The sequence below is a fragment of the Abrus precatorius genome, unplaced genomic scaffold, assembly GCF_003935025.1.
Source record: "Abrus precatorius isolate BTA unplaced genomic scaffold, Abrus_2018 Scaffold9, whole genome shotgun sequence".
In the NCBI taxonomy this organism is placed as follows: domain Eukaryota; kingdom Viridiplantae; phylum Streptophyta; class Magnoliopsida; order Fabales; family Fabaceae; genus Abrus; species Abrus precatorius.
In genome coordinates, this window is record NW_020874439.1 from 6,968,869 (window position 1) to 6,996,223 (window position 27,355).

A 27,355-nucleotide genomic window follows, 5' to 3' on the forward strand; every position below is an offset into this window, starting at 1 on the left:
TGAATTTAGATAGTTTATTTTGCATGTCTTGATCATTTGAATAATGTGGCAGGAATCCCCAAGCTTATTTTGAAGAATTATTGGATTTTGAGGAAGTTGAGGTGAAAGTAACCACTTTCAAGATTGATAGTAACCACTACAGCAAGCTACTTTCAGCAAAGGGACCAAAGTAATCACTTTCAGAGTTCAAAGTGATCACTCCAGAGAGCCCAAAATCCACTAAGCTGCGCGTAATCACTTTCAAAGTTGAAAATGATCACTCTAGAGAGTGCAGAATTTCAGAAGCTGTGTATAAACACTTTCTAAATTCCAAGTGATCACTCCAGAGGGTGCAAAATACGTGTGTTCACTATGAAAGTTCATAGTGAACACTCCAGAGAGCCCAGAATTCATTAATGCTGCGCGTGTTTACTCTGAAGATTCATAGTGATCACTTTGGAGGGCGCCTACCTTAGTATAAATAGATTTTTTACCAAATTAGGGCAAGATTTCTTACATTTTTGTACCTTTTCTCTTCCTTACTTAATTAGGACGATTTTCCAGAGCTTAGGGCAACTTTGGGTGACAGCCAAGGGTCCAACCTAGGGTTTGGTTTCTCATTTCCATGGAGGGCTAAATTTAGTGTAATCCTTGGTAAGTTCACATAGATTCTTGAGTTCCTTAATTTTAATGATAATATAATTCCTTTCTTCTCATGAATTACTTCTTCCTTGTCTCTTGAATTGAATTAATGGTGAATGAGGGGGATATTGCTTAATTAACCCTAATTCATTTAAGGAGACTCTAAATTAGGGATTGCTTAATCCTAGATTTAATTCTAAGGTTGCATAACTTTGGGATGAGAGATTAGAGCCTAACAAATTGCGTAATTTTGTTAAGACCATAAGGTTGATTTTCGCTTGTTAAATTAACCTAATTCATGGGAGAAAGGATGAATGTTAAATCTTGAGTGGAATGAGGATAGAATCTTTATGGATGAACTAAGGATTGTTGCTTTCTATTGTTTGAATTAAGTAAACTTGCTTGCTTGTTGCTCTTTACATTGATTTGAAACCACAAAACCCCCATTTTAATTGCTTGTTCAATTATTGCCTTCAACATGTTTAATGAAGATTAATAGCCAATGTTCACGGGAGACAATCTAGGGTAACCCTAGTACTACATTAATTTGTTTAAATTTTGATGAGGATTTGCGACAAATCTTTTAAACACCTCAAGGAAAAACTCCATCATCAATCCACCCTCAGTTTTCTCTGACTTCTCTCTTCTTTTCATCTAGAAAATATCATATAAACCTCCAATTCGTTTTATATTTGAATTTGGGAGTTTCTTCCTCTTCCTTCTTGGTAAGTTCTTGAAGTTTAATTCTCCATTTCCTCAGTGATATTCTAGTTTCTTACTTCTGAGAGGATTTGTTTATGATGTTTAGGAAGAACTCAACTCTTGAGCACGATCCTTCTTAAACCTTAATCTAGATTGCATGTGTGTGTGTGTGTGTTTTGGTTGATAAAATATATTGTTGTTTGGTACAATATGTGTTTTTGTTTTGGATAAATTAAGTTTTACATAGTATGAAATATGTACGATATTGGACTGCGTCCAAAGGTATTCGATGTTCGGCATTGTTAATTGATATATGTCATAAAACTGAATATGAACAAGATAAAAAGGATAGTAAATATGATGTTAGGAATAAAAAATTAGTATCATGATGAGAAGTGAGAAAAAGAGTAAAGTACGATAGAATAAGTGATATGGACAAATATGGATAGTTTGGTATACTGCGAGTGTGGAAGATCGAGGCAATTCTAAGAATCTTGGGAAAATAAGGGTTGTGGATGTTTTTCTTTAATTTGTACACAACTAATGAGAGTAAGAATACCATAGGCCTCATACTTATTTCCTTACTTAAACTCTTGACTATATTTTTGTTAAAAAAGACTAAGTTGGCACATGTTGTATTCGTGTAGCTACGACTATCCAATAATTATCTGTATTAAGGAAGATATCAAGGGATCTCAGAGGCATTGAATGATTGAGACGAAGAAATTTAGGACTTATTATATGACTGAGATTATCTTGAAATGTAACTGTATTTTCTATCTGATTAGTATGTTATTTATGTATGTGTGATTTGTTATGAATGTTAATTATATATGGTAATGTGAAAATATGCTCATCCTTATCATAAACATTTCAAGAAACCAGGATGGCAATTGCATAGACAAGGATTAGTTTAGTAAATTATGTTGCTTGTAATAGATTAAATTATGTTTTAGAGAATATCATAGACTTGTTTAGTTTCATTTTAATATAGATTTTGTGGATGAACAATTATGTACCATAGAGATAATCTTAAACTATGATGTACCCTTCGACTTTCCAGTAAATAGTAGAATTCATTGTATACTTAGCTTTTATGTTTATCGAGGCGTTGTAAGGCCTTCTAGACTTGTAAATAATACATTTACCTATCATGACCATGACCTTTAAGGAAGACCTATTCGTTGGACCTCTGAGAGCTTTTCCAGTATAGAAGTGGTGGCAAATCCCAAAGATGCATATCTTGGAGAAGACGATGAGCTGACGGTTGAAGATATCACTTATATAAAGGGTTGGAATAGTGGGAGTGACTAGTATTATGCCCAGTTTCTTCTGGTTATAGGATTGTAACTGCTTATAGAGTTTACTATATTTTGTCTGCTTATAGAGTTTACTATATTTTGTTATGTAAATATTTCTTTAAATCCTATCACTTTTGTTTAACAGTTGTAAATTAATATTGTATGCATATGTATGTGACACTTATAATTGTTCTCCATCTTTAATGAAATATACTTATTATGTTATATTCTATTTCATTCGTTCGTCGCATGAGACAAAGTTTTAGGAAAAGGATTTATACACAAAAAAAAGTTTGAATTTTCTCTCATTTCAAGATTTGTTTGGAACGAAATTTATTTAATTATTTTCAATAAAATACAAAAGATTGCATATATTAGGAATGAAAATATATGATGTTTCATTTTAATTCTTGTTGTTAATACTGGATTATTTGTTGTTTAGGTAAGAAATTATCAATCAATTAATTTATCTTAAAATCTTGAGTAAGAAGAATCTAATGAGTAAATATAATAAAAATACATCATAAAACTTTGATATTTATTCAAACTATATTATGACTAAAATACAAAGTTAATTATAAATAAAATATAATCCGTGCATTTTATTATCATAATAAATTTGTATTTTATTATCTTATCTGTACTTTCATGAATTTAAGTAACTGATTGGATCAGTCAACATAATCTCATAAAATGTAAGATTAACCAATTCAATTAGTGAATAATCTCATATTTTTTTCGTAAACATGTATATTTGTAATTTTAACATTTGTAGATATATTGTCCAAAATTTAACATTTATTTCTATTTTAAAATATATCACCCATTAAAATAATATAATGTAATAAAGTTTTTAATAATTTTATTTTTTTATGAAATTAATATACTTAATAAGAACTTTTAATTAAATTAATAATCAAATTATTTAATCTTATATTTTATAAAAATTATTAAATAATATAAATGTTAAAATTTAACATACTGTGTAGCCGGATCTTTCTTTATATACATATATATATATATATATATATATATATATATATATATATATAACGAACAAGTTTATTTTTGTCCTGTTTGACTCAAATCAATTTTTGTACTCAAATAAAGTGGGACCAGACCGGATCCACCAAACTTATAATTATAAAAAAAAATAAAAAAAATTCTATGATATGTATAAAAAATTTATAGATTATCGTACATAAAATTTTTTACCAATAATATTTAGAGATGTATTTAAATAATAAATTTATTTAATAATAAATTATTATATTTTTTATATTTAAATAAATTAAAAAATATTTAAGTTAAAATTAAATAAATTAAATTTTAAAAATAAAATAATAATATTATATTAATATTATATTTTTAATTTTATTATTATTAATATTTAATTATTAAATTAATATATTATTTATAATTTTTTGTTTATGATAAATAAAAATTACTTAAATATAAATTATATTTTATTTAAAATAAAAATTTATAAAAAATAATAAAAATATAAAATTAAAAGTTTAATATACAATAAATATATATATATATATATATATATATATATATATGTAATAGGACTGTATAGTAATAATATAATTTTAAATAAATTACATATAATAATATTTTTTTTAACTTGTCACGTGTTTCTGTTTTTGTTTATATAAATTTTTTGAATACAAAATCATAAAAAAAAATTAGAAAATTATAGCACATACCTTATTAAAATATATTAATTTTAATATTATATATAGCTAAATCATAGAATTAATGAAGTATAAATTAAAATTAAATTATATTTCATAGCATGATTTTAAAACAAATAGTATAAATAGAATATGATATTTTAATATGAAAAATATTATATATTAAGTCTTAAAGTGTTAATAATAATACATAATTGCTTAAAAACTATAAATTTTAATAAGACAACTCGAATTAATTAGAACGCGAATCTGTTCTCTAAATACACCGATTTTGAAAACTTGAACCTGTCAGAATTAACATCGTATTAGAACACGTTTTCAGTGGGACAAGTCGGGTCTTGTACATTAAAAAAATATATTGTCTTGTTTTATTATCAGCTTGCATATTTCTCCGCTGAACAAAATTAAGTACAAAAGTTAGAATGAGGACATATAAATTAGTTATCCATTATCAGCTTGCTTGTTTTATTATCCATCGATTTTTTTCTTTTTCTTTGTGATAATAAGTTATCCATTTTTTCGTTGTTTAACTTCAAATCTTTAATTGATATTTATAAGTAAATATAAGATTAGTTATCTGTAAGATTTTAAAATCAAGATTTTAATAGATTCTTGCAAAACTTATAAGTCAGAATTTTAATTGATTCTACAGGACTCTGTGAACTTTGCAGAATTTTGTAGATTTGTCACAAAGAGTTCAAGATTTTTCTTATATATTCAAATTTAAAAAGAGTCAAAGACAAAAATAATAAAAAATATTAATATCTAAATAAATAATAATAATAATTTTTTACAATATCATGTCCTCTAAATAGCATCCACCCACGTATCCATAGCTATACTAGTCCTCTAAACATTAACTTCTTTTCGCTCTTATTCTTGAGTTTGAATAAGAGGCTCAAAATTATGATATTCATTAATTGGTAATATTGAAGATGAAGGTTAATCTATTGGTTCAATTAGAAAATTCATCAGAATGACATTATTCGTGAAGAAAGTTATATAGTGTTGTACATGTTAACACTGCAGAATTTATATAATTATAAAGGTATTGTTGATCATACATAACACACATCATAACATCAAAATATATTTCCAACAATATATATATAATTACATAAGCGCGTTAAACGCGTACCTGATGAGAATGCACGATCCATAAGCAGTTCTTCTTCACAAGTGAGCGTGTACTACTCTCTTCTCTGATTGTTCTTATCGCACACAAGTAACTGTCTAATGGGGCAACAGTTATGACCTAATCAGATGAGAGCAGGAACCTCTCACTAGGCACATAGAATGGCCCAACCCATCACGGATCATTCTCACTAAAAGCCCAAACATAAATCTATACGATTAATAATAATTTTGCATATTTATTAATTATTTCATAATTAATAACAAATATATCTATAATAATTTAATAATACTAATCCACAAATTAATATAAATATTAATATTAATGTTAAAAAATCTAACATTCTCACACTTGGATAGCATCGTTAAATTACTAAGTTCACAAACTATGTTATCATAACAAGTTATTAATTATCACAAAAGAAATAATAAGCTCTTAATAATATACAATCATATCCGATAGGGATATAGACCACACACTACAAACAACTTATATTTCAATCACAATATAGATAAAGGAAACATAAATATCAATTCCTCAAAGGTCCAAGCATAAAAAAACATAAAAGATATGCCAACAAAAGTGTCACAATCATGTCAATGAGCAAATACAAAATTAAGCTCCCACTAATCCAAAACATCAAAAGACTTGACTAAACCCATATGAGCTACATGATTTTGAAAAGCTCCAACGGTCAAGCCTTTGGTTAGTGGATCTGCCAACATGCTCTCTGTGGAAATGTACTTAATTCGAGTCTGAAACTCAAGTACTTTCTTTCTAACAAACAAGTACTTTATATCAAAGTGTTTTGAACGAGTAGAACTCTTATTATTCTGAGATAGAAGTACAGCAGCAGTATTGTCGCAATAAATCACAAGTGGCCTAGATATACTCTCAACAATGCGGAAGCTAGAAATCAAATTCTTTAGCCACATAGCCTGACGGGTAGCCTCATAACAAGCGACATACTCTGCTTCCATAGTAGAAGTAGCTGTAACTGTCTGTTTGACACTCTTCCAAGATACAGCTCCTCCTGCCATCATAAAAATAAAGCCTGAAGTAGACTTACGGTCATCAGATGATAAGAAAGAAATCAAAATAGGCACCTTTATGAAAAAACAAGAGCGCGACAAGTTGATTAAACTCTTGCATGATTATAATGACGTCTTTGCATGGTCTTATCAAGATATGCCAGGTCTAGATGTTGACATAGTCGAGCATAAATTGCCACTAAAACCAGAGTGTTTCCCGGTTAAGCAGAAATTAAGGAGAATGAAGCTTGAGATGTCATTGAAGATTAGGGAGGAGGTCAAGAAGCAATTTGATGCAGGTTTTCTTGCTGTTGCCAAATACCCTCAATGGGTTGCTAACATTGTGCCAGTTCCCAAGAAAGATGGAAAGGTTCGGATGTGTCCTCTTCAGCCATTTTGATCTGATTATAACCTGAGTAACCATCTATAAAAGAGAAAAATGAATGTTAAGCTGTATTATCTACTAGCATATCAATATGAGGCAATGGAAAATCATCTTTAGGGCTGGCTCTATTTAGATCCCGATAGTCAACACACATCCGAACCTTTCCATCTTTCTTGGGAACTGGCACAATGTTAGCAACCCATTGAGGGTATTTGGCAACAGCAAGAAAACCTGCATCAAATTGCTTCTTGACCTCCTCCATAATCTTCAATGACATCTCAGGCTTCATTCTCCTTAATTTCTGCTTAACCGGGAAACACTCTGGTTTTAGTGGCAATTTATGCTCGACTATATCAACATCTAGACCTGGCATATCTTGATAAGACCATGCAAAGACGTCATTATAATCATGCAAGAGTTTAATCAACTTGTCGCGCTCTTGTTTTTTCATAAGGGTGCCTATTTTGATTTCTTTCTTATCATCTTCAGTCCCTAAATTAATTGTCTCAGTGGGTTCATCATGAGGTTGGATCTCTTTCACTTCTTGATCGACCAATCTTAGAAATTCTGAGGGTAAATCAACATCACTATCATCTTCGACAGCTTGATTAATGGGACAATCAAAATTAGTGGATGAGATATTAGCACTGTTACTTTCAGACATGTCACTTTTGAATCTGCATTGTGCAAGAGTTGAGACAAAAAGAAAATAAACGACAAGATTCAACTGATAAAGAAAAAGACACGAAAGATTACTGAGAATTCAAATTACATTTCATTTAAATATACTTAAAAGGAAACATGTGTCCCAATTTACAAAACAAACTGATATTTTAAATTACAAAAAGAAATCATATATCAGTGTTTTCAAAAAGTAATGATATCCTAAAGCTTTGGAACAGAACAATAGGATTAACTTCAAGGATTACTTTGAATAGCTATTAAAAATCACAGGTAACTCGATGATCTCCCAATTGCCAACTTCTGTGTTTGGCGGACAAGTACGGACTAGGTCCACAACCTCTTCTTCAGGTGTATCCACATCAGCAGCAGCCACTGTGTCTTGAAACTCAAATCCAACACTATAGAAACTTTTCAGGAGATCACAAATGGGGACCCCTTCAGTCTTAGGCTCCCTACCTTCCAACCTGGCTAATCTTCTTTCTTTCTTTTCCTCCATGACTCTTCTCTTATCAGCTTTAGTGGGCGTGTATCCCAACCCAAATCTGTCCTTATTCTCATGGAGTTGTAACCAGTTTGTTGCTTTCGACATGACTTGCCCCAACATGTATCTGTACTGACAACCTCCATTGAGCATGACTTTAGCAGTCATTATGGATGTATTAGACAATCGAGGCTTTAAAATTGGAGCTCCCTCTCCTACATAAGTAGCATTCGCAATCTCTAAAGCTTGAAAAGAGGTCTCTAGAGCTTCTTCAGCAGCTTCAATATAAGGAGTGGACGAAGGCTTACTCACCAACACATCTTCTTCACCAGAGACAATCACTAACTTATTATCAATGATAAACTTTAGTTTCTGATGCAATGTGGATGGTACAACTCCAGCAGAATGAATCCAAGGCCTCCCTAAAAGACAGCTGTAAGCTGGCGCGATGTCCATTACTTGAAACAAAATCTGAAAAGTGCAAGGACCGATTTGGATTGGGATTTCAATTTCTCCAATGACCTCTCTCCTTGTTCCATCAAAAGCTCTTACTATCATGGCACTGGGTTTCATATGCGACTCATCACAAGGTAATTTTGACAATGTTACTTTTGGCATCACATTCAGAGAAGACCCATTGTCAATAAGCACTCTAGCAATAATGTGATCTCGACATTTCACAGATATATGCAGTGCTTTATTGTGCCCCATTCCTTCGACAGGTACTTCATCATCAGAGAAGGTGAGATAATTGTTTGAGACAATATTACCAACAATGCCTCCAAACTTGTCGGTAGTGATATCATGACTGACATGAGCCTCATTCAACACTTTCAAAAGAGTCCTCCTATGTGGCTCAGAGTTTAACAACAGCGATAAAAGAAATATCCGTGTTGGAGTTCTGTTTAATTGTTCCACAACTTGATATTCGCTTTGTCGAATAAATTTCAAAAACTCACAAGCTTCTTCATCTGACACTACTTTCTTTATTTCAGGCATTTTCTCTTCGTCAGCGTCTTCAAACTCGCCCACTTTGGCTTTCCCCTTTGAGGATCTCTCTATCTCTTTTGTTCGCTCCTTTCTCAGCTCCTCAGGTGTGTAAATGCGACCGCTACGGGTCATCCCACCAACACCAGCAACGTTTGAGACGACGAGAGTATCAGAATAAACCCTTGCATCATACTTCCATGGTACTGCTTTGTTGTCCTTATAAGGGAATGGAGCCGGTACTTGTATAGTGATAGGTCTAGGTCCATTGGTAGTTGGGGTATCCACACACTTGGTGTAATGAATGACCAAAGGTTTCAGAAAAGTTAGTGATTGTTCATCAACAGTCAAAACTTCATTTTTCCTTTTAAAGTGCCCGATTTGGACCAAATGCTTGTCCATCAGGGTTTGCAGAACATGCTTGAATTCTTCACAATCTTCAATGGAATGGTATGCATTAGGGTGCAAATCACACATATTTTCTTCATGTACAAAACCCTTGATCAAGTCAGCCTTGCACAACTCATAAAAAATAACCTTAAGAGGAGTGGTAACCTCTTCAACTTTCCTTTTTAAAACATGTGCAGACTCTTCCTCGACGACATTTACCGATGATCCTCCATGCCCAGGTAGGGGATTACTCCTAATGTTAGGATTATCCTCCTTGAAATTCAGCCATTTGGCATTAATTAAGTCTTGCACTTTGAACTTTAATGCCCTACAATTCTCTGTCGAATGACCAATACCACCAGCATGATACTCGCACTTAGCATTCGGGTCATACCCTCTTGGATAGGACGGTTCTACAGGTTTCATTGGACAAGGTACAACTAATGAACTTTAGAATAGACGAGGTAGTAACTCAGTGTAGGACATAGGGATTGGGTCGAATTGAACTTGCTTCCTTTCTTGACTGTTTTGGGGTCTTATTTGGTTGGGATTTGGGTTTTGGTTCCAATGTTGGGGTGGTCTCATGGGTGGTGCTATAGGAAAAGTAGGCGGAGCGGGTTGGTAGGGTCGCGACTGATAAGATTGGGGACTTGGATTCTGTGAAACAACATTGACATATGGGTAAGACATTTGAGGGGCAAGAAATGTGGGTTGAAATTGAAAAGGTGCAGGGTTAGGTCTGATGAAAGGAACTTCTCTTGGGTGAAAAGCTATAGCATTAGTCTCTCCCTCCTTCTTTCTTCCTGGACCATTTGTAAATTTCTTCAAATTGGAGGGTCTACCCGAATTGTGAAATATCTTACCATTCCTCATTCCTCTTTCCACTCTTTCTCCAATAATCACAATATCAGAGAAGTTTGACGAAATACTTCCAATCATCCTATCATAGAAAGGTGATTGGAGAGTATCAATAAACATAGCTACCATTTCTTTTTCAGACAAAGGGGGCTCCACTTGAGCTGCAACTTCTCTCCATCTCTGGGCGTATTCTTTAAAAGTCTCATCCTCCTTCTTTAACATATTCTGCAGTTGTAATCTATCAGGAGCCATATCAATGTTGTACTTATATTGCTTTAGGAAAGCATCAGCCAAGTCTTTCCAACCACGAATACAAGTACGCTCAAGATGCATATACCAACTCAAAGCTCCTCCAATCAAACTGTCTTGAAAAAAGTGAATTAGTAGCTTATCATCATGGGTATGTGATGCCATCTTCCTACAGTACATGATCAGATGACTCTTTGGGCATGTCGTTCCTTTGTACTTATCAAAATCAGGCACTTTGAATTTTGGAGGAACTATCACATCTGGGACCAAGCAAAGATCCGCGGCTTCTCCAATGCCATAGCTACTCCCCTCAATAGCTCTCAATCTTTCTTCCAATATTTGCAATTTTTCTCTAGATTGGAAGTGCTCCTCTGAGTAATTGGGTTGGGGTTCTTCTAAGGTCTTATGGGAATGGAATGGTGATATGGCTGGGTTTCCATCAAGGCTAGGATTAGTGATTTGTGGTTGGTGATGGATCGGTTGATTTGGGGTAGGTATAGTGTGGGGTATATGAGTTTCTTGAGGATGAGTATTTTGAGGGTAAGCATATGATGGGATGGATGTTTGGGTTGGTTGGATTTGTGGACCTGAAGGTTGTGCAGGATTGGGTTGATTTGATGGTTGGCCAGTGTTTGGTGGGTTCTCAGCTATCGGTGGTGTATAACCTTGAGGAAGGCCATATGGGGGAAATTGGACATCTTGTTGATTGAAAGCTTGTTGTGGAGGCCTTTCTACATGCAAGGTTAAAGGCACCATTGTTTCATGAGGAGGAAAATTTTGGGACGGTCCTTGTGTAGGGGTAAAACCTGGTGGATAGGTAGGAGTGGGTTGTGCTGGAGGTGCTTGAATAGGGGTCCCCTCTGTGGTTCTTCGCTCTAAAGACTTCAGTGCCTCTAGGATTTGTACCATTTGTTCTTTCAACTGATTAACATCATTTCTTAGCTCTTCATTGTGCTCCTCTAACTCATCCATGATCCTTGCTTGAGCGTGAGTTCTATAAGGATGCTTTAGAAAACGTTTCCCCATTATATTTGTTTAATTTTCTGAAATAGTTTGTAGTAAAAAAAGAATTAATCAAAATGAAAAATGCACTTAAAAAAAATAACAACCAAAGACTAAAGAATCATCACAGTTGTTGAGCGTCTTCAAGTCTTTAATGGAAATTAATGTAGGATCCTCGTTAAATGAAACACACCAAAATATAATCCATAATCAAATTAAAACATCAAAGTACATCAGAACTTGATTCAAAATACATCTTTCTTTCTTTTTTTTTTACCCATACCCTAAATCATTACATCACCCCTTCCTAGCCCTAGCTATCATTCCTTTCATCTCTGAGACCAACCAGTTGCAATGGCTAAGGAAATCTTTAATTTCTTGAGGTATCATGTAGAAAAAAGTAGTTGTCTCAGCCTTTGACAACATATACGGGACGTCATCAATCGCGGCATTAGCTAATGATGCAAGTTGTATGAAGCGCTTGATCCAATACTCAATAAGCTTATCTCCTTCTTCTATCTGACCATTTTTCACTTTCACAATAGCTTCGTACTCTTTCATGATTCTGATCACTTCCCACTTTTCAGCATTAATTTCAGCCTCGCATGCCATGACAATTTCCTTTATCTGCTCTTCCATATTTTTCACTCGTGTTTGGAGTTCACTGGCTTGAGTCAAAGCTTCTTCTCGATCTCTTTTTGCCTTGTACAATGCACCTTTCAATTGTCGTTTCTCATATAAAGCTGCATTTCGCTCCTTCACCCTCAATCCTAATTCCTTGTTTGCAGCTTCAAGGCAACGTTGAACTTTAGTTGTATGGCTTTGCACAGACTTCTGCTTCTTACAAACCTCTTCATAGGCTTGTTGTTTTTCACTGTTTTCTCTCTTCAAAATGGCGCAAGTTTGACGGCTCTCTCGAAGCTCCCTTTCTACCCTCACATTCTTTTCAATCATCTTAGCCAGTCTTACCTTTAATTCTTTTACTTCTTCATTCTCAAAGGGTTCTGGATTAGATGGCTCACTTTCTTGGGAGGTACCTGGATCTTTGAATGGTAACTTAATCTCTTGGACTCTTTCTTTAACCCATTGACGGTAACTTGCTTTCGCTGCACAACTTCTCACGCCTAACTCTTTTCCTTTTCGAACAACCCTTGCCCAAGCATTCCTTGCCTTTTGGATAAGCTCAGTGAAATTTCCATCTTCATAATAGACAACAAAAGGAATCAACAATTCCTCAGCAGGTGGTCCCATCATGGGATAAGCGAGCTGACGTTGTCCCATAATTGGATTGTAATTAATACAACCCCGAGTACCCATAAGAGGAACATTTGGGTAATTGCCACAATGATAAACAATAGTCATTGATTGTTGCCATGGAGTGTGCCACCTGACGTGTCCTTCATTCAAACTGGCTAAGTGATTAGCCCACTCTTGACCATTTTTCTGCCCAATCTGAAACCTCAGCAAATCAGTGATCGGACACTTGATCTCACTTGGCCTTTTAAAGGCATGAGCTGTGAGCCATATATAAAGCATAGGTAGACAACATATAATCCTCTTTCCTTTCCTTTCATGGCAGAAACTCAATATACAATAAACATCAGCTAGTAGTACAGGGACAGGATTTTCAGATAGATTTTTGCATGCAAGAAACACATCTATTGCTGCTAAATCCACAAAGCTGTCATGCTTAGGGAAGAGGACAATGCCATAAATGGTGAGTGCTAGGACATCTATGAAAGTCTCCCAATCTTCTTTTTCTGCCAAATTATGCATTTGTCACTCAAGAAATTCTCTTGTGAATCCTCTATTCTGATGTTTTTCTTGGTAAGCTTGCTGTAACTCGGCTGGATGAATCCTTAAGACATTGGCGATAGTCGGCAGAGATGCATGATGTTTCATAGGGCGATATGGCTGTTGACCCTCCAAAGGCAAGTCTAGAATTTGCTCAAATTCCTCTAAGGTCGGAGCCAACTGAAAATCTTGAAAAGTGAAGCACCTCAACGGGGAATCATAATACTGGGCTAGAGCTGTTATGGCATCTTCTTGCACATTCACTTCCATCAATCTCAAAATATTTCCATACCTCCTCACTAAAGTGAGTTGTTGGACCGTCTTCAGCTTCTTTCCTAATTCTCTCAAACTAGTAGTGTCAACCTTTTTAACTTTTAGATGCAATTTTCTTCTCAACTCTACTGATCTCATCTCACTGCTACTTGATCCCACATTAATTTCCATTTCCTCAAATACTCAAATAACTTTGTGATTCTCAACCTATAAATAAAAAGAAAATGATGAGAAATTATTTCAAATCTTGTATTTGTTTCATTAACATAGAATCCTAGTAGCCATAAGGATTAATATTGATTCTAAACAGATAAACATCCATATAAGAATCAACATTAATTCTAAAGGAATCGATAATCCACTCGGCTTTTACATTAATGAGACAAATATGTGATGACCATGATAATGCGAGGACAATATGAATCATCACCCTTTTTAAGATCTTTTGAATTTTATTTTTGATAAATCTAAATTGATACTTAAAAGGGTAATGCTTCATCTGACAATGCAATGGTGTAAGAAATTATGCAAATTGTCATCCTTAACCTTATTTCGAAACTAATTTTAAATTTATTACAAGTGTCAGAAGGATGGCAATAAGCATGATATTCAAATAAATGATATGCAATGATATATGAAATGATGATGATGTAAGAAAAATTAATTGAAAGAATCATGTGAATCACTAGTCCTTATATCATTCCAAAATATAGTAAAAAAGAAAGAAAAAAAAATAAAAAAATTCTTCTCTTCTTTTTATTTAAAACTTTAAGACACTAATAATTCACATGATTTCTAAAAGAGTAAATAAGGAAAGAATACCCCCTTTTGTGTCCTATTTCAGGTCGCCTAAAGGGTCTAACTTAAAGATCTACAACTTTCTTTTACGTGTAAAAACTCACAAAAGGTGGCTTGTAATCCTAAAAGGTCACTAGAGCTAAGATCCAATCCTTGATGTTGACCACAACAGTAGGGAGTCTACTAGATGCGGGACATCAAGAAAAGGTCAAACTCTAGCTAGGGTTTTCACGATAGCCAAATAGGACGTGCATCCAAAATGACACCGCTACATAACCCCTCTAATCCTAGGTATACTCAGACCTGGGTATAAGGCTCCACTCAAAGTGTGTGATAAATGTGTAAGTGGTAGTGTGTAAGGGAGCATACAAACCTTATCAACTCAACAAAAATAAAAAGCTGCAAAAATTAAACAACACGAGAATATACAAATTATCAATAGTCATCTACCCTAGGATTAATAACAATATCAATATGGGCATACAATGAGATTACGCAATTCATACACAAAATATTTGCACGAATAAAAGAAACACTACAATTAACTCAAATAAATAAAAAAAAGGGATTAAACAAATAGAAACAAAATAAAACAAATTCGCACAATCAATTATCAAAGGCTTGACTCTCTAAAAGATTTCCCCAGTGGAGTCGCCATCTGTCGCAACCGGGCGGTCGCAACAGTACGGCGAAAAACGTTTTTTTAAAAAGTATCAGAGGAGTCGCCACCAAAGTTTATTTTAAGAAAAACCTTGAAAAAACTTAAATATAATACGATCTTTGAAACCAAAAATGAGTTCGGGAGTCATTTACATGTAGGGAAGGTATTAGCACCCTACAACGTCCGTTTAAAAAACGGTTACCTAAAATTAATTGTGCAAATTCATTCTAATTTTGAAAAATATTTATTTAATCCCTAAACATTAATTATTTTTATTTTAAAATAAGAAAAATTATTTATTGAGATATTATTTGGATTATTTTGACAAAGAGAAAATTTATTTTGAAAATTATTTTGACTTGACGGGTTCGGTTCCCGCTCCTACATATCTCCAGGTGCAATGGAGAACTCAAAGCCACGTAGTTCTTATCTAAAAAATTACGAAGTCGGTTAATTAAAATAAGTTCAGTAAAAGAGATTTATTTTGAGATTAAAATTATTTTTGTAAAGTTATAAAATTTAGGATACAAGATAACGCGGTTATACATATACTCTACGATAAACAATATAGAAAGTGAAGAAAGATCACACAACTATATTGTAAATCGTTAAAATATCTTATTATTACAAAGTATTTAAATTTTACTTTTGATGTGAAAGAAAATTTAAGATAACGTAAGCTATACATAAATCTTCCTATAATTTGTTGGACAATCGAAGGCAATGTAAATCACACATCGATATTTGTATAAATAAGCAAAGAAATGTTTAGTTATTTAATTCATCAAATTTTGAAATATTAAGAAGAAAAATTACAATACGAAATTAAATCCATTTGATGAAAAGAATAAATATATCTAAATTGATTAAAGAAAATAACTATTTAATAAAAATTTAAATTTTATTTGATAAATTTATATTGCATAAGACCTAAGGTAACGTTGGTACACATAGATTTTATCAATTTATATTACATAACGATAGAAAACTATACATTAATTTTATAAATTGATGAGAATATTACACTATTTATTTGTTTACAAAATAATTTGTGAGTTATAAAAAAAGCTAAAATATGAATATAAAATCTAATTATATCAATCATCCTAAAATTAATACAATAAAGTAAAGAATGATAACACTGTAAATAAATAAATTATAAACACATAAATAAATATAAACTATATATACATACACACATATATTTACATGAATTATTTATGTATTTTTAAATTTAGTTGGCTGAATATGATATCCTTAAAATAATAATAATAAAAATAATAACAGAAAAAATGAAAAAAAGTGAATAATAAATAATAAAAAATTCAAGCGTAATCTAACATTAATCTCGGTCTAAACTTTTTGGAAGTGAACTATATTTTTATGACATAAAATAAATAAATAAATATAAAAGATATAAAGAAAAAAGAAAGAAAAGAAAAAAAAAAAAAAACGAAATGACTGCACCATGCTGTAAGTTAGACTGTTGCTCCTTTCACCGCCTATATTCTTCTATATCTCATATGCATAAAATCAATGAACTAACAAAGAATTGAAAAGACTATACTCTGCACTTCTCGATTTCCATCTTTATATCTATTTCATTTCCAATGCATTAATAAGCAAATAAAATAATATATAATGCAGCTTTTTGAATGGATTTGACCATATCTCTCCTCGACGTGCATAAGTCACGTTTTCATCAAACTCTCTTTTCATTTTTATAATAAAATAATAAGAACATATTAACAAAACAACTAAATCCTATCAAATGACCCATAACTTGTATTCTTTTTTATCTTGCGTCTTTCATCCCACGACATGGTTCTGTGAATATGAGTTTAGCAGTAAAGACAATACCTTGGCAGTATTCAAAGTTGAAGAACGTTCAGATTTGAGCAGCAACGGAGGATGAAAGACGGTGACTATGATTCCTTTCTTCTCTTGATTTTTGATTTTTTCTACTATTTTATTTATTCTCTTCTTTGTTGTGCTGTTCTCCTTCCTCTATAAAATGCTCCCTTTTTTTTACCTGCTTCCTCTCTTTCTCCCATATTCCTCTTCAAAATGTTTCTCTCTTTTTTTGAAAACAAACTTGTTGCTACCTCTTGAAATATTTTTCTTTCTCTGAAACTTTGTTTCTTCTCCAAAAAATTGTTTGCTTTCTTTTCAAAAAACTTCACACTCCTCTCTGAAAATTTTTGCTTTGCTTTTTTTTCTTTTCGAAAAGTTTTTTTCACCACATCTCTTGCTTTTGTATTTATATTGGTCATTTTTAGGATTTAACATGGAGACAAAATTCTAAAGCTTTCCCTTTCTTATGTATGGACTTTAGTTTGGGAGCTGGGTGTAAGCCTGCTTGATGCAGGATTTCCGTTTCTGGGACCAAATCTCTTTTTTCAAAATTTTCTATTTTTCTGTAAAATAATTTTATTTTATTTTTATAAATTAAAAAAAATTTGGAAGCCATTCCGGAAATACAAAAATTGGTATTCACACAAGTCCTCACTGGACAATTTAGAACTAAGGTTAGTGTCCTACAATTACTATTGTGACCCACTGCACATCCGAGAACTCAATATAGATCATTATTGTTGCGTCTATCATGTAGATCTGAGAATGAAACAGAAACTAAGTAAGGTGAGAATTTCTAAAATTCTTAGTAGAGTTGTGTACTTCTATGTTGACATCGCTTTCATTCTCAGTTACTTCATTTTTTTTTTTTAAATAAAGGGTTGCTAAACCAATAAGGAAATCTTTCAATTGTGATTATTGAAAAAATGGTCTGAGGTGTAAAGTAAATTTTATGTCTAGCATTTGTAATACACAAGATCATAAGGATTATGAAACACATATATAAGTAATTAAATAAATAGTCAAAAGACTCAACATGAATTATACATGTGACATAATAATACTTAAAGTTATAATTGAAAGCAACATAGAAATGAACTACTATTAATTAAAATACTCTTAATCACATAATAATGTGCTTAATTCTCATATATATTCCTATCCTTGGTCCCCTAGGAGTTCTTGGCCATAAGACTCTTGGGTAATAGTCTGCTTATCAGGATCGAGCTCGTTCCTATACAGGATTTGTCAGGTTTACTTTTCCTGACGCTCCCACCGACTTATTCCTCTTAACTTTTATCCGGGGCTGGCCTAAGTGATATAGGACTTTCTTATAACTTTCAATCATCTTAGACTTTCATAACTTTCATATTGTAACTCACATATCTCTTTGAAATTTTACAATTTATCCATAATTCTTACAAAATCTGTGCAGCATAACACATCATATTTAATAATTATATGATACAACTATAATTTTTGATTAAATTTTATTATAAAATGAAACTACGAAGTAGTATGATGGAAATGTACTTATCTAATATTTATTTTGCGATAGCAAACATCATACTTTTACTCTTTCAATCGGATATTTTTAGGCTCTTTTAATTCAAACGCGCTGTTTTTATCATGCATTCCTTGTTTTTAGTCTCCACAAGTGTCTGTTGAGCCTTTAAACATGGCCAGCTAAGGATGTGGAACGTGTGGATGAGATTGGTACATCATTCATTTCATATATGGATTTGTGCTCCTTTCCTCGCTGATTATACACATTAATTGCATTCCTCTCTTTGAATATCAATATCAACCCTTCTTCATCGTTCTTTTTCAATGATGGCTAAGTTTGAGTCAGTTCCATTTGCTGTTGCTTCAAACCTCATTCACAGGTTAGCTTCCCCATATTTTCTTAAATTTTAACACAATTTATCGTATATTTCGATTGTTGTTCGAAGGCTTCGTACGTACGTCCAGAAACTCATAGGTTACTCTGAGTTGTGTTAAGATTAAATGTGTTTGCTAACTCGTAAACTTAGTACCAAAGACACTGTTAATCATGCCTTTTTTTTTTATTCTTTCATAAAAATTGTTTAATTTCCAGTTTACTTTGTATTTAATTTAATTTTTCTAATTTCCGTTTATTTTAGATTTCTCTTAACTTCTAATTGTTTTTAACACAGTTTTACGTGTGTCTTTAAATTTATCTAATGTTTGGCATATGAAGTTTATTTTGTGGTATTGTTTTACAGTGTTTGTATCTTTTAACTGTTAAAAGACAAAAATAAAAAAAAAATAAAAGTAAGTCTTATTATATTACAAAAAACTTACCTTTCTTTTTTGGCAGTTTTCATTTGTCATTTGTTTTGAGTTTTAACCATTCACTTTTTAATTTTTTCTCAAGCTAAGTTTCTGACCTTTTGTATTTTAAAATAATTAGTATTTAAAGTTTGTTTACCGATTGATTATTTTGTAATTTCCACTTTTCTGCTGAATTATATTTTAACTGAAATCGAAGCAAATCATAATTATATTAATTTTTAGCAAAAAGAAAAAAAGATAAGATAAGAAAAGCAATCGCTTAATAAGTAAAACAACAATAGATCATCTAAAATCTTTAAATCATTCTTTTTGTCTCCAACAAAATCAGATCTTAAATTAAAAAATATAATATTTAAAATTCTAATAAAAATATGTTATCTTTTTTCTATTAATATATTAGTTAAAAGTTATTTTATTAGTATAGATAATATCACGTTAAAGTACGACAATCATTTTATCAAGAGTATATTATAATCTGCTATCTTAAAATTATATTATATTACACTCTATTCTATTTTAAATAAAATAACCTCCTCTCATAAAAATTAAAATGTATCGCATCATTATCATTTTAAGGATTTTGTAAAGCATTGTTAACACTTGTACGTTCTAATTTTATTTTATTTTTAATTCCTATAGTCTAATTTTCATTTAAATGCCTTAATTTTTAAATTTGTTTTTACACTTTACTTTTTCTTTGAATATTGTTAAGATGTCTCATGTTAGTTAGTAATAGAGTCAATAGTTAGGATAGTCCTCTTATGAGCTAGTATTTAAGGATGAGTTAAACCATAATTTCTTAACATGGTATTAAAGCCTATTTAGTTTGAATATTAGGTTAGATACAAATGTTTAATTCTACAAATTTCACACATTAGGTGTAAAGTCTTGAACCTCTCCTGCATATTTTATGTACTAGATGTCTAGTCCTAATCGTGAGGGGTGTGTTAAAGATGTCCCACAGTTTCTTAACAAATATATTAATATAACTCATTTATATTTTGTACGTTTTCATTAAATGTGAATTTTTTTTTTTTTATAAAATCTTGTTTCATTTTTTTGCTCCCAAGATAACATTTTAAAACTTTTATAACAAGTGTTTACTATTTTATAAAAAAATACATTGAGTTCATTCAGCTTTTAAAAAATTAACAAAAAGGAAGTGTAAATTTTATTTAAAAATTTATTTTAGTAAGAACATTTCAAATAAGTATTTAACTAAGTTGTAACAAAAAAAAAAACTTAAAATGGATTAAACTGTGATGCATTTTAATTTTTTAGGGAAGGAATGTATGATTTGAAAATAGAAGAAAGAGTAGTGCAGTATATGCATTTTTTGATAACAAAAAAAATTAATTTAATCTTTTCTTTATTCCCAAGAATTGTTTTCTTATTGTTTTTACATCAATTATGACTCTAATATTTTAATAAATTAATCAAAATAAATATTGGACTGAATGAAATTACTTATTTATTTTTTAAAAATATTGATTATATTAATTAATTACTATCACAAATTAATCATGATAGTAAAAAATAATTTAATGTATAATTTGACAAAGTTTTCCAAACAAATTAATTAAATATAAAAAGATATATTAATTTGTTAGAGTATGTTTGTTTCCAATTTTTAAAAGAGTTTTTTCTTTTTAAAAATTAAAAATACATACATTTTTAGTTTTTAAAAAGAGAAAACTCCTTTAAAAATTAAAAATAAGCATACCCTTAGTCTTTATAGTTTTCTTTACATTTTAATTAAATCCTTGTAATTTTAAAGTTTTTAATTAAATTTTTTAATTTTAATTTTTTAATTAAATTTTTAACAATTAATATCATTATATTTCTATTAATGATATTTTTAATTTACCAACCTATTTTTTTCGTTTTAAACTATCTTTTTCTATAATTATTTTATATAGTTAAATTTCTTTAAATTTATAAATTTATTGTTAGGTGATAAAATGAATACTAAATTGAGAACCTATTTTTTAAACTATATTTATCCTCACATATTTAATATGCAAGAATTAGAATATTTTAAATTACAAAACATTGAACGAAAAAAAATTATGAATTACTCTTAAAAGGAGTGATTCTAATATCTTCCTTATCTTTGTTGGAAATCTTTAAAGGTTAGTTTTTCAAAAGCTTATATGGCTTCTTCACCGTTGATTTGAAGTATTTTTAATTCAATCACTAAGATTACATAACGGGTAACTAAAAAGAGTCTATGACACATATAACAATAGTGACAACACTATCATTGTAATGCTTCATTATTAATGAATGAAACCAAAATTGCTTTAAACAAATTCTTGGCCATGAATATGTCACAATTGTGTTTGAAGATATGAAAACCTCTAGAGTTTCACAAAACTCAAAACTCAACCGTTCCTTTTCAGCCACTATTATGTCTCACATGTGAACCGTTTCCACAAAGGGTTGATTAAAAGATCATCACACTTTCATCAGAATGACACAAAAATCTATAACTGGTTCACCATTTTCGTACTCTCTGTATCTCTATCCAACAAGTTCATTCTCCTAAAAATAAGGGTTCATCGTGACAAAACCTTGAAATACCAGAGTTAAGAGCATGTAAATGTAGTGCCCAGTATTAACACTTGCGCGCTGTCACCAAACAAGAACACTTTGTGAAGAATTATCGTGTCACCAAACAAGAACACTCTATCAAGAATCATCGTATTCTGAAAGTGCATGTTCTGGTGTTGACGTCCAATTGACAGAGATAGCAAGTTAGTCTAAACAACGAAATTATTGAGGGAGTTATGGCCATTTGTGTAGCCAGTTTTCATCATCTATTATTAACCATCCCATTTAGAAAAACAAAAAATCAACTGTCATAAAACTTGAAGAAATCATCATTTAGCCTTCTGATAAGTTATCCTTTAAAAACTTTCAATAAAGATAACTAGGATATTAGAATCTCTTAAAAATTACCTTTACAAAAAGTTCAAGTTTAGAGTTTATCTTCTTTGATCGTAAATTCAAAATTTTAAAAGTAATTTTATATAAGTATTTTATTATAATAAATTATGTATGAAAAATTACTTTACGCTTATCTATATTAACATGTAGAATTTAAATGTTCTAACAATAATTTAATATAAAAAATATCACCTAATAATAATATGATTTAGAGAAAAATATTTATGAAAAATAACTATAAAAAGTAAAAAACTATAAAAAAAAATATATTATCAATCTATATAAAAATACCACGCTATTAATACATAATAGTTGTATAATATATTTACACATTGCCTTCGTCATTCTGCATCAAATCTTATTCACAGGTTAGCTTCGCCCGATTTTCTTGAATTTGGACAAGAGTTTGGTGTGATGGAAGAGTTAGAAGAGCTTAAGAACACTATTGAATCCATCAACGATAAGCTCCTTGATGCCGACAATAAACAAGATCGAGACGATGGTGTGCGAGTTTGGATCAGAAGGTTCAAAAAAGTAATTCATCAGGCAGACGACTTCTTAGATGACCTTGCTATCGAGTTTAGGAGAGACAAATTGAGTGCAGCAGAAGGAAAAGAAGTAAACAAGGTAATTAAAAACGTACGAGAAAGTTTTAATGGTCTAGTAAAAGAAATGAAGGATTTGAATTTAAGCTCACTATCTGTGATGGTTAAGCAAACTAACAGTGAATGGAGGGAAACATGGTCTTTTGCGTTAGAATCAGATATCATTGGAAGAGATGACAGTAAAAAGGAGATTATTAGTCTGTTGAGACCACATCACGATAACCAAAAAGTTTATGTGATTGCCATTTCTGGCCTTGGTGGTTTAGGAAAGACAGCTCTTGCTCAGCTGGTGTACAATGACTTGGCAGTGCAGAAATCTTTTGACAAGCGAATGTGGGTGTGTGTATCTGATAACTTTGATGTGAAAACTATTGTGAAGAAAATATTGCAATCAGTTACTGGTCGCCACATAGCAGAAGGATCATCATTAGACAACTTGCAAGAAGAGCTTCGCAAAAATTTAAGTGGCAAAAAATATTTGTTGGTCCTGGATGACATTTGGAATGAGAATCCTATAAAATGGGCTGAATTGAGAACTTACTTGATGTGTGGCCGTCAAGATAGCAAGATTTTAGTGACAACTCGAAGTGAAAATGTAGCAAAGGCAATGACCGTTGACACTTTCTATCCTTTGAAAGCTTTGACTGATGAAGAATCTTGGAGGTTGTTGAAGAACATTGCATTTGGGGATGATTCCAAAGGAGTGAATCAAAATTTAGAATCAATGGGGAAAGAAATAGCAAAAAGATGTAAAGGGGTTCCACTGGCAGTTAAAATGCTGGGAGACCTGTTACGAGAACAAACTGCGGAAAGTAAATGGGAAGATGTTTTATGTGGTGACTTATGGGAATTATGTATAGAGCAAGATAGTATTATGCCAATTCTAAAACTCAGTTACTACAACTTGTCGCCAGAAATGAGACAATGTTTTGCTTATTGCTCTTTATATCCCAAGGATTCAGAAATTCCAAAGAATGAGTTGATCCAGTTATGGATGGCACAGGGTTACCTTAAATATTGTTCAACTGAAAAACAGCACGGGAACCAATTTGTAAATATTTTCTTGATGAAGTCATTTTTTCAAGATGCAAAGAGTGATGAACATGGTGAGATCATTAGTTTCAAAATGCATGATTTAATGCATGATCTTGCAATGCTTGTTGCTGGCAATGATTGCTGTTACTTGGATAGTAAGGCGGAAAAAGTTGAAGGCAGTCCCATGCACGTGTCTTTGGAATCTGATGGGGCCATTCATTTATTGAATTCATTGTATAAGAGCAGGCTGCGAACGTTGATTTTGTGGTCTTACAACAATAAGGAGGAATTGCCAGTTGCAAACTTCAAATACTTGCGCGTCTTGAAGATGTCGTCTTCTTCTTTTTGCAGATTGTTTGATTCAATTGAAAACTTGAAGCATTTAAGATGTCTTCACATTGCTGATGATGATGACTCCTTGAGTGGGATGGCAGTTGGGTTGGGAAAATTGTGCTCGCTGCAGATCTTACCAAACTTTGTTGTGGGAGATAGCCAAGAAACAAAGTGTGGGACACTAAATGAATTGAAAGACGTAAACCTAAGAGGAGAATTAAGAATTAATCATCTCAATCGTGTGAGAGACGTGGTTCTGGAATCACAGCATGTAAATTTACAAGAGAAAAAATTCCTTCAATCCTTGACTCTAAATTGGTCTGATATCGATTGTTCTATGCCTCGTTTCATTTGGAACAGTGACAGCTTACAATTACTAGAAAACCTTCGGCCCCACCATAATCTTAAGCAATTGAATGTGAACAGGTATCCGGGCGTGCTCTTCCCAAATTGGCTTTCTCTCCTCACAAATGTTGTTGACATCTCTCTCGTTGGGCTTACGAACTGCCGCTGTCTCCCACCGTTGGAACGTCTCCCGTCTCTGAAGTCACTTGTGATAGAGTGTCTTTATGAATTGGAATACATATATTTTTATGAAGATGATTTTGCAGTAACCTTCCCCTCTTTGGAGATCCTCATGGTGTTTTGTTGTTTTAAGCTTAGGGGATGGCGGAGGAGGGGTGATGATATGAATGATTCACATAATCTGTCCTTACCTCTTTCATTTCCTCATCTTTATCAACTAACTGTCTCTTTCTGTCCAGAGTTGACTTGCGTGCCTACTTTTCCGAACGTTAAGGTTTTACATTGGCCTGAATGCAGTGTGGAGCCATTAATAGCAACACTAAACACAACAGCATCAACTTGTTCAGCTGACTCATCTTCCTCCGCTGCTCCTCTTTCCATGCTCAAACATTTGACAATTTCTGATCCTACGAATTTACCAAAGGGTTGGATGCAAAATCTGACTTCTCTCGAGACTCTTCAGATTGGATGGTATAAATCTGAAACACTGGAGGAATTTGAAACTGAGTTTAAGGACGACAACAACTGCCTTCCTTCTCTGCTAAAAATCAGCATATTTAAGTGTGAAAATTTAAAGGCTTTGCCAGATTGGATTTGCAACCTCTCATCGCTTGTGCAGATCTTGATCTCAGGCTGCCCAAGATTGGCATCGCTGCCCGAAGGAATGAGTCGTCTTACCAACTTAGTGATCTTTAAGGTTGTGAATTGTTCCCTCTTAATTAAAGAATGCCGAACAGAGACAAGTGCTGTTCGTCGCCGATTATCCTTCATGAATAGTGATCCTAGAGGTACTGATGCACTCTTTTCTCAACTGGTTTCTATCGTTTAATTTTTAAAAACAAATTAATTATTTACAATGTAAAAAACAGTTTTTGTTTTGTTTTAGTGTAAAGGTCGTGTTAATCAACAAATTAATTATTGCTTTACTAATAAAATTACTTTTAATTCATTTTGAATTTTTAAGGTTAAATAGAAATCATTCTAATAAAATTTATTTTCAACTGTTAAACAATATTGGAGTTTGCGTTCAAATTGATATTAACCGTACATTTAATGCAAGTTAATTTCTTTTGCATTGTACTGGTATATTAAAATTAAATTAAATTTTTAAATAAAAATTATTTTATAATCTAATCAGTTTTATAAATATTAATAAATGGATATTTAATTATTAATAATAATATTCTTTTATATTAAAAAAGATTAATTTAAAGATAATTTTTTAAAATTTAAAACTAATTATAAAAATTGTATTAGAAGCTCAATTATTTAAAACTTATGATAAGATGTTTTGTCATTTGCAAAATAACACTTCAAGATTTGCTAGATTAAGGAAAGTTTTGTTACTTTATGATTTGCTATACATATATAATTGTTATACCTTGTATTTTATAACTATTTGACTGCGTTAGCTCACTCTTGCATTATGTATATGTTGGTTGTATGCTGTGATGATCGTACGGTAGTACCTGACCTGTGACAGTGACATGTCCACTCTATGCAGGAGAGTTTGGCTGAGGAGTGGTCCATGTTGAAGATTTTGAAATTTGTAGCTTTATTTTGTTAGTTTAGGTCTTAGTGTGAGTCTAGACTACTTAACTATAGCTTTGCCTTAAAATGTAATTATTCAATTTTTAAGTTTGTATTTTGAGCTCTATGTCGAGCAACTTTTTATATGTGTATATTTAAAAATCTATTAACATGGCCTTTGGAGGTTTTACTCTACCATTGAGATATTGAATTTTTTATTTCCATTAATAGTTTTGAGTTAGATTTTGATTCTTTTTAAATATTTAAAATTTATACAGGCATTAAAATTGGATAGTATGTCATAGATCCTTCCTAAAAAGAGGTCGTGACAAGTGTTGTTGATGAGATAGTATTAAAGAGAATGAAAAGAAAAGCAAAAACATGAGTAAATACTGTTGGTCAAGTGTAAGCTCTACTAAGGATGACAATGGGTAAAGTATTGATGAGTACCCACAAAATTTATTCTTAACGGGTAAGGCATTTACTTGCTAAACGGGTATAGGTATAAGAATGGAGAAAATTTCACAAATTTTAATGAAGATGGGTACAAGTATGGGTACCTATGTACTCACTCCGTCCCACACCCGCATTTTATATATATATATATATATATATATATATATATATATATTATTATTATTAATTGTGTTACTTATGTGATGGAGGCTTTAACCCAAAAGCTCATGATGGGAGGGAATTAGGATTAATACTTTATATATTTGGTTAGATTTTCTCAATAGTTATTGACAATTATGTACTCATATGAGTTTCTCTAGAACTTGTCCTATCAAGAGTTGTACTTTAAGAGCGTGATTTACAGAGAAAAATCTAACCTATCACTTTTAATAGAATTTAAAGATCAAGTACGATAATTTTCATGCAAATTTAAGTTTTTAACAAGTAAGTCTAAAATTCTATTATAATTATTATTGATATTTCTAATTATCTTTGAGGTTCTAATTTCATATAATCTTGTATGAACAATTTTTTACTTACAATTGAACAACTAAGAATTTAAGAAAATAAGAACCTAATTCACTTTTAGTTTTTAGAAAGTTTTTGTAGATGCTTTTCTAAAATTTTGATCAAGATAAATATTTTACTATTTATTTTATGTAATTTCATGTCTTATATTTTTTACTCAGTCTAGAGTTCT

The 27,355-nt window shown here is 31.6% G+C and overlaps 3 protein-coding genes across 3 annotated transcripts; 1 reads left to right on the forward strand and 2 right to left on the reverse strand.

Moving 5' to 3' along the window:
* Window positions 1-6,085: 6,085 nt before the first annotated feature.
* On the reverse strand, window positions 6,086-9,843 carry LOC113850691. The gene is made up of 4 exons (XM_027481253.1): window positions 7,805-9,843; window positions 7,036-7,552; window positions 6,813-6,914; window positions 6,086-6,565 (listed from the first exon to the last, which is right to left on the reverse strand). The coding sequence occupies exons 1-4, from the start codon at window positions 9,841-9,843 to the stop codon at window positions 6,086-6,088; spliced, it is 3,138 nt and encodes a 1,045-aa protein (XP_027337054.1).
* Window positions 9,844-9,867: 24 nt separating this feature from the next.
* LOC113850692 lies at window positions 9,868-11,550 on the reverse strand. The gene has a single exon (XM_027481254.1). It carries the CDS (start codon window positions 11,548-11,550, stop codon window positions 9,868-9,870), a length of 1,683 nt encoding a protein of 560 aa, XP_027337055.1.
* Window positions 11,551-18,739: 7,189 nt separating this feature from the next.
* Window positions 18,740-25,498, forward strand: LOC113850693 (putative disease resistance protein RGA3). The gene is made up of 2 exons (XM_027481255.1): window positions 18,740-18,792; window positions 22,540-25,498. The coding sequence occupies exons 1-2, from the start codon at window positions 18,740-18,742 to the stop codon at window positions 25,496-25,498; spliced, it is 3,012 nt and encodes a 1,003-aa protein (XP_027337056.1).
* The last annotated feature ends 1,857 nt before the right edge of the window (window positions 25,499-27,355 follow it).

Coding starts and splice junctions, on each gene's coding strand:
- LOC113850691 (XM_027481253.1), bottom strand. CDS start 9,843: ATGAAACCTGTAGAACCGTCCTATCCAAGAGGGTATGACCCGAATGCT. Junction 7,553..7,804: donor ATTTTTAATAGCTATTCAAA/GTAATCCTTGAA, acceptor TGCACAATGCAG/ATTCAAAAGTGACATGTCTG. Junction 6,566..6,812: donor ATGTTAGCAACCCATTGAGG/GTATTTGGCAAC, acceptor TTTTTCATAAAG/GTGCCTATTTTGATTTCTTT.
- LOC113850693 (XM_027481255.1), top strand. CDS start 18,740: ATGGCTAAGTTTGAGTCAGTTCCATTTGCTGTTGCTTCAAACCTCATT. Junction 18,793..22,539: donor GCTTCAAACCTCATTCACAG/GTTAGCTTCCCC, acceptor TCTTATTCACAG/GTTAGCTTCGCCCGATTTTC.
- LOC113850692 (XM_027481254.1), bottom strand. CDS start 11,550: ATGGGGAAACGTTTTCTAAAGCATCCTTATAGAACTCACGCTCAAGCA.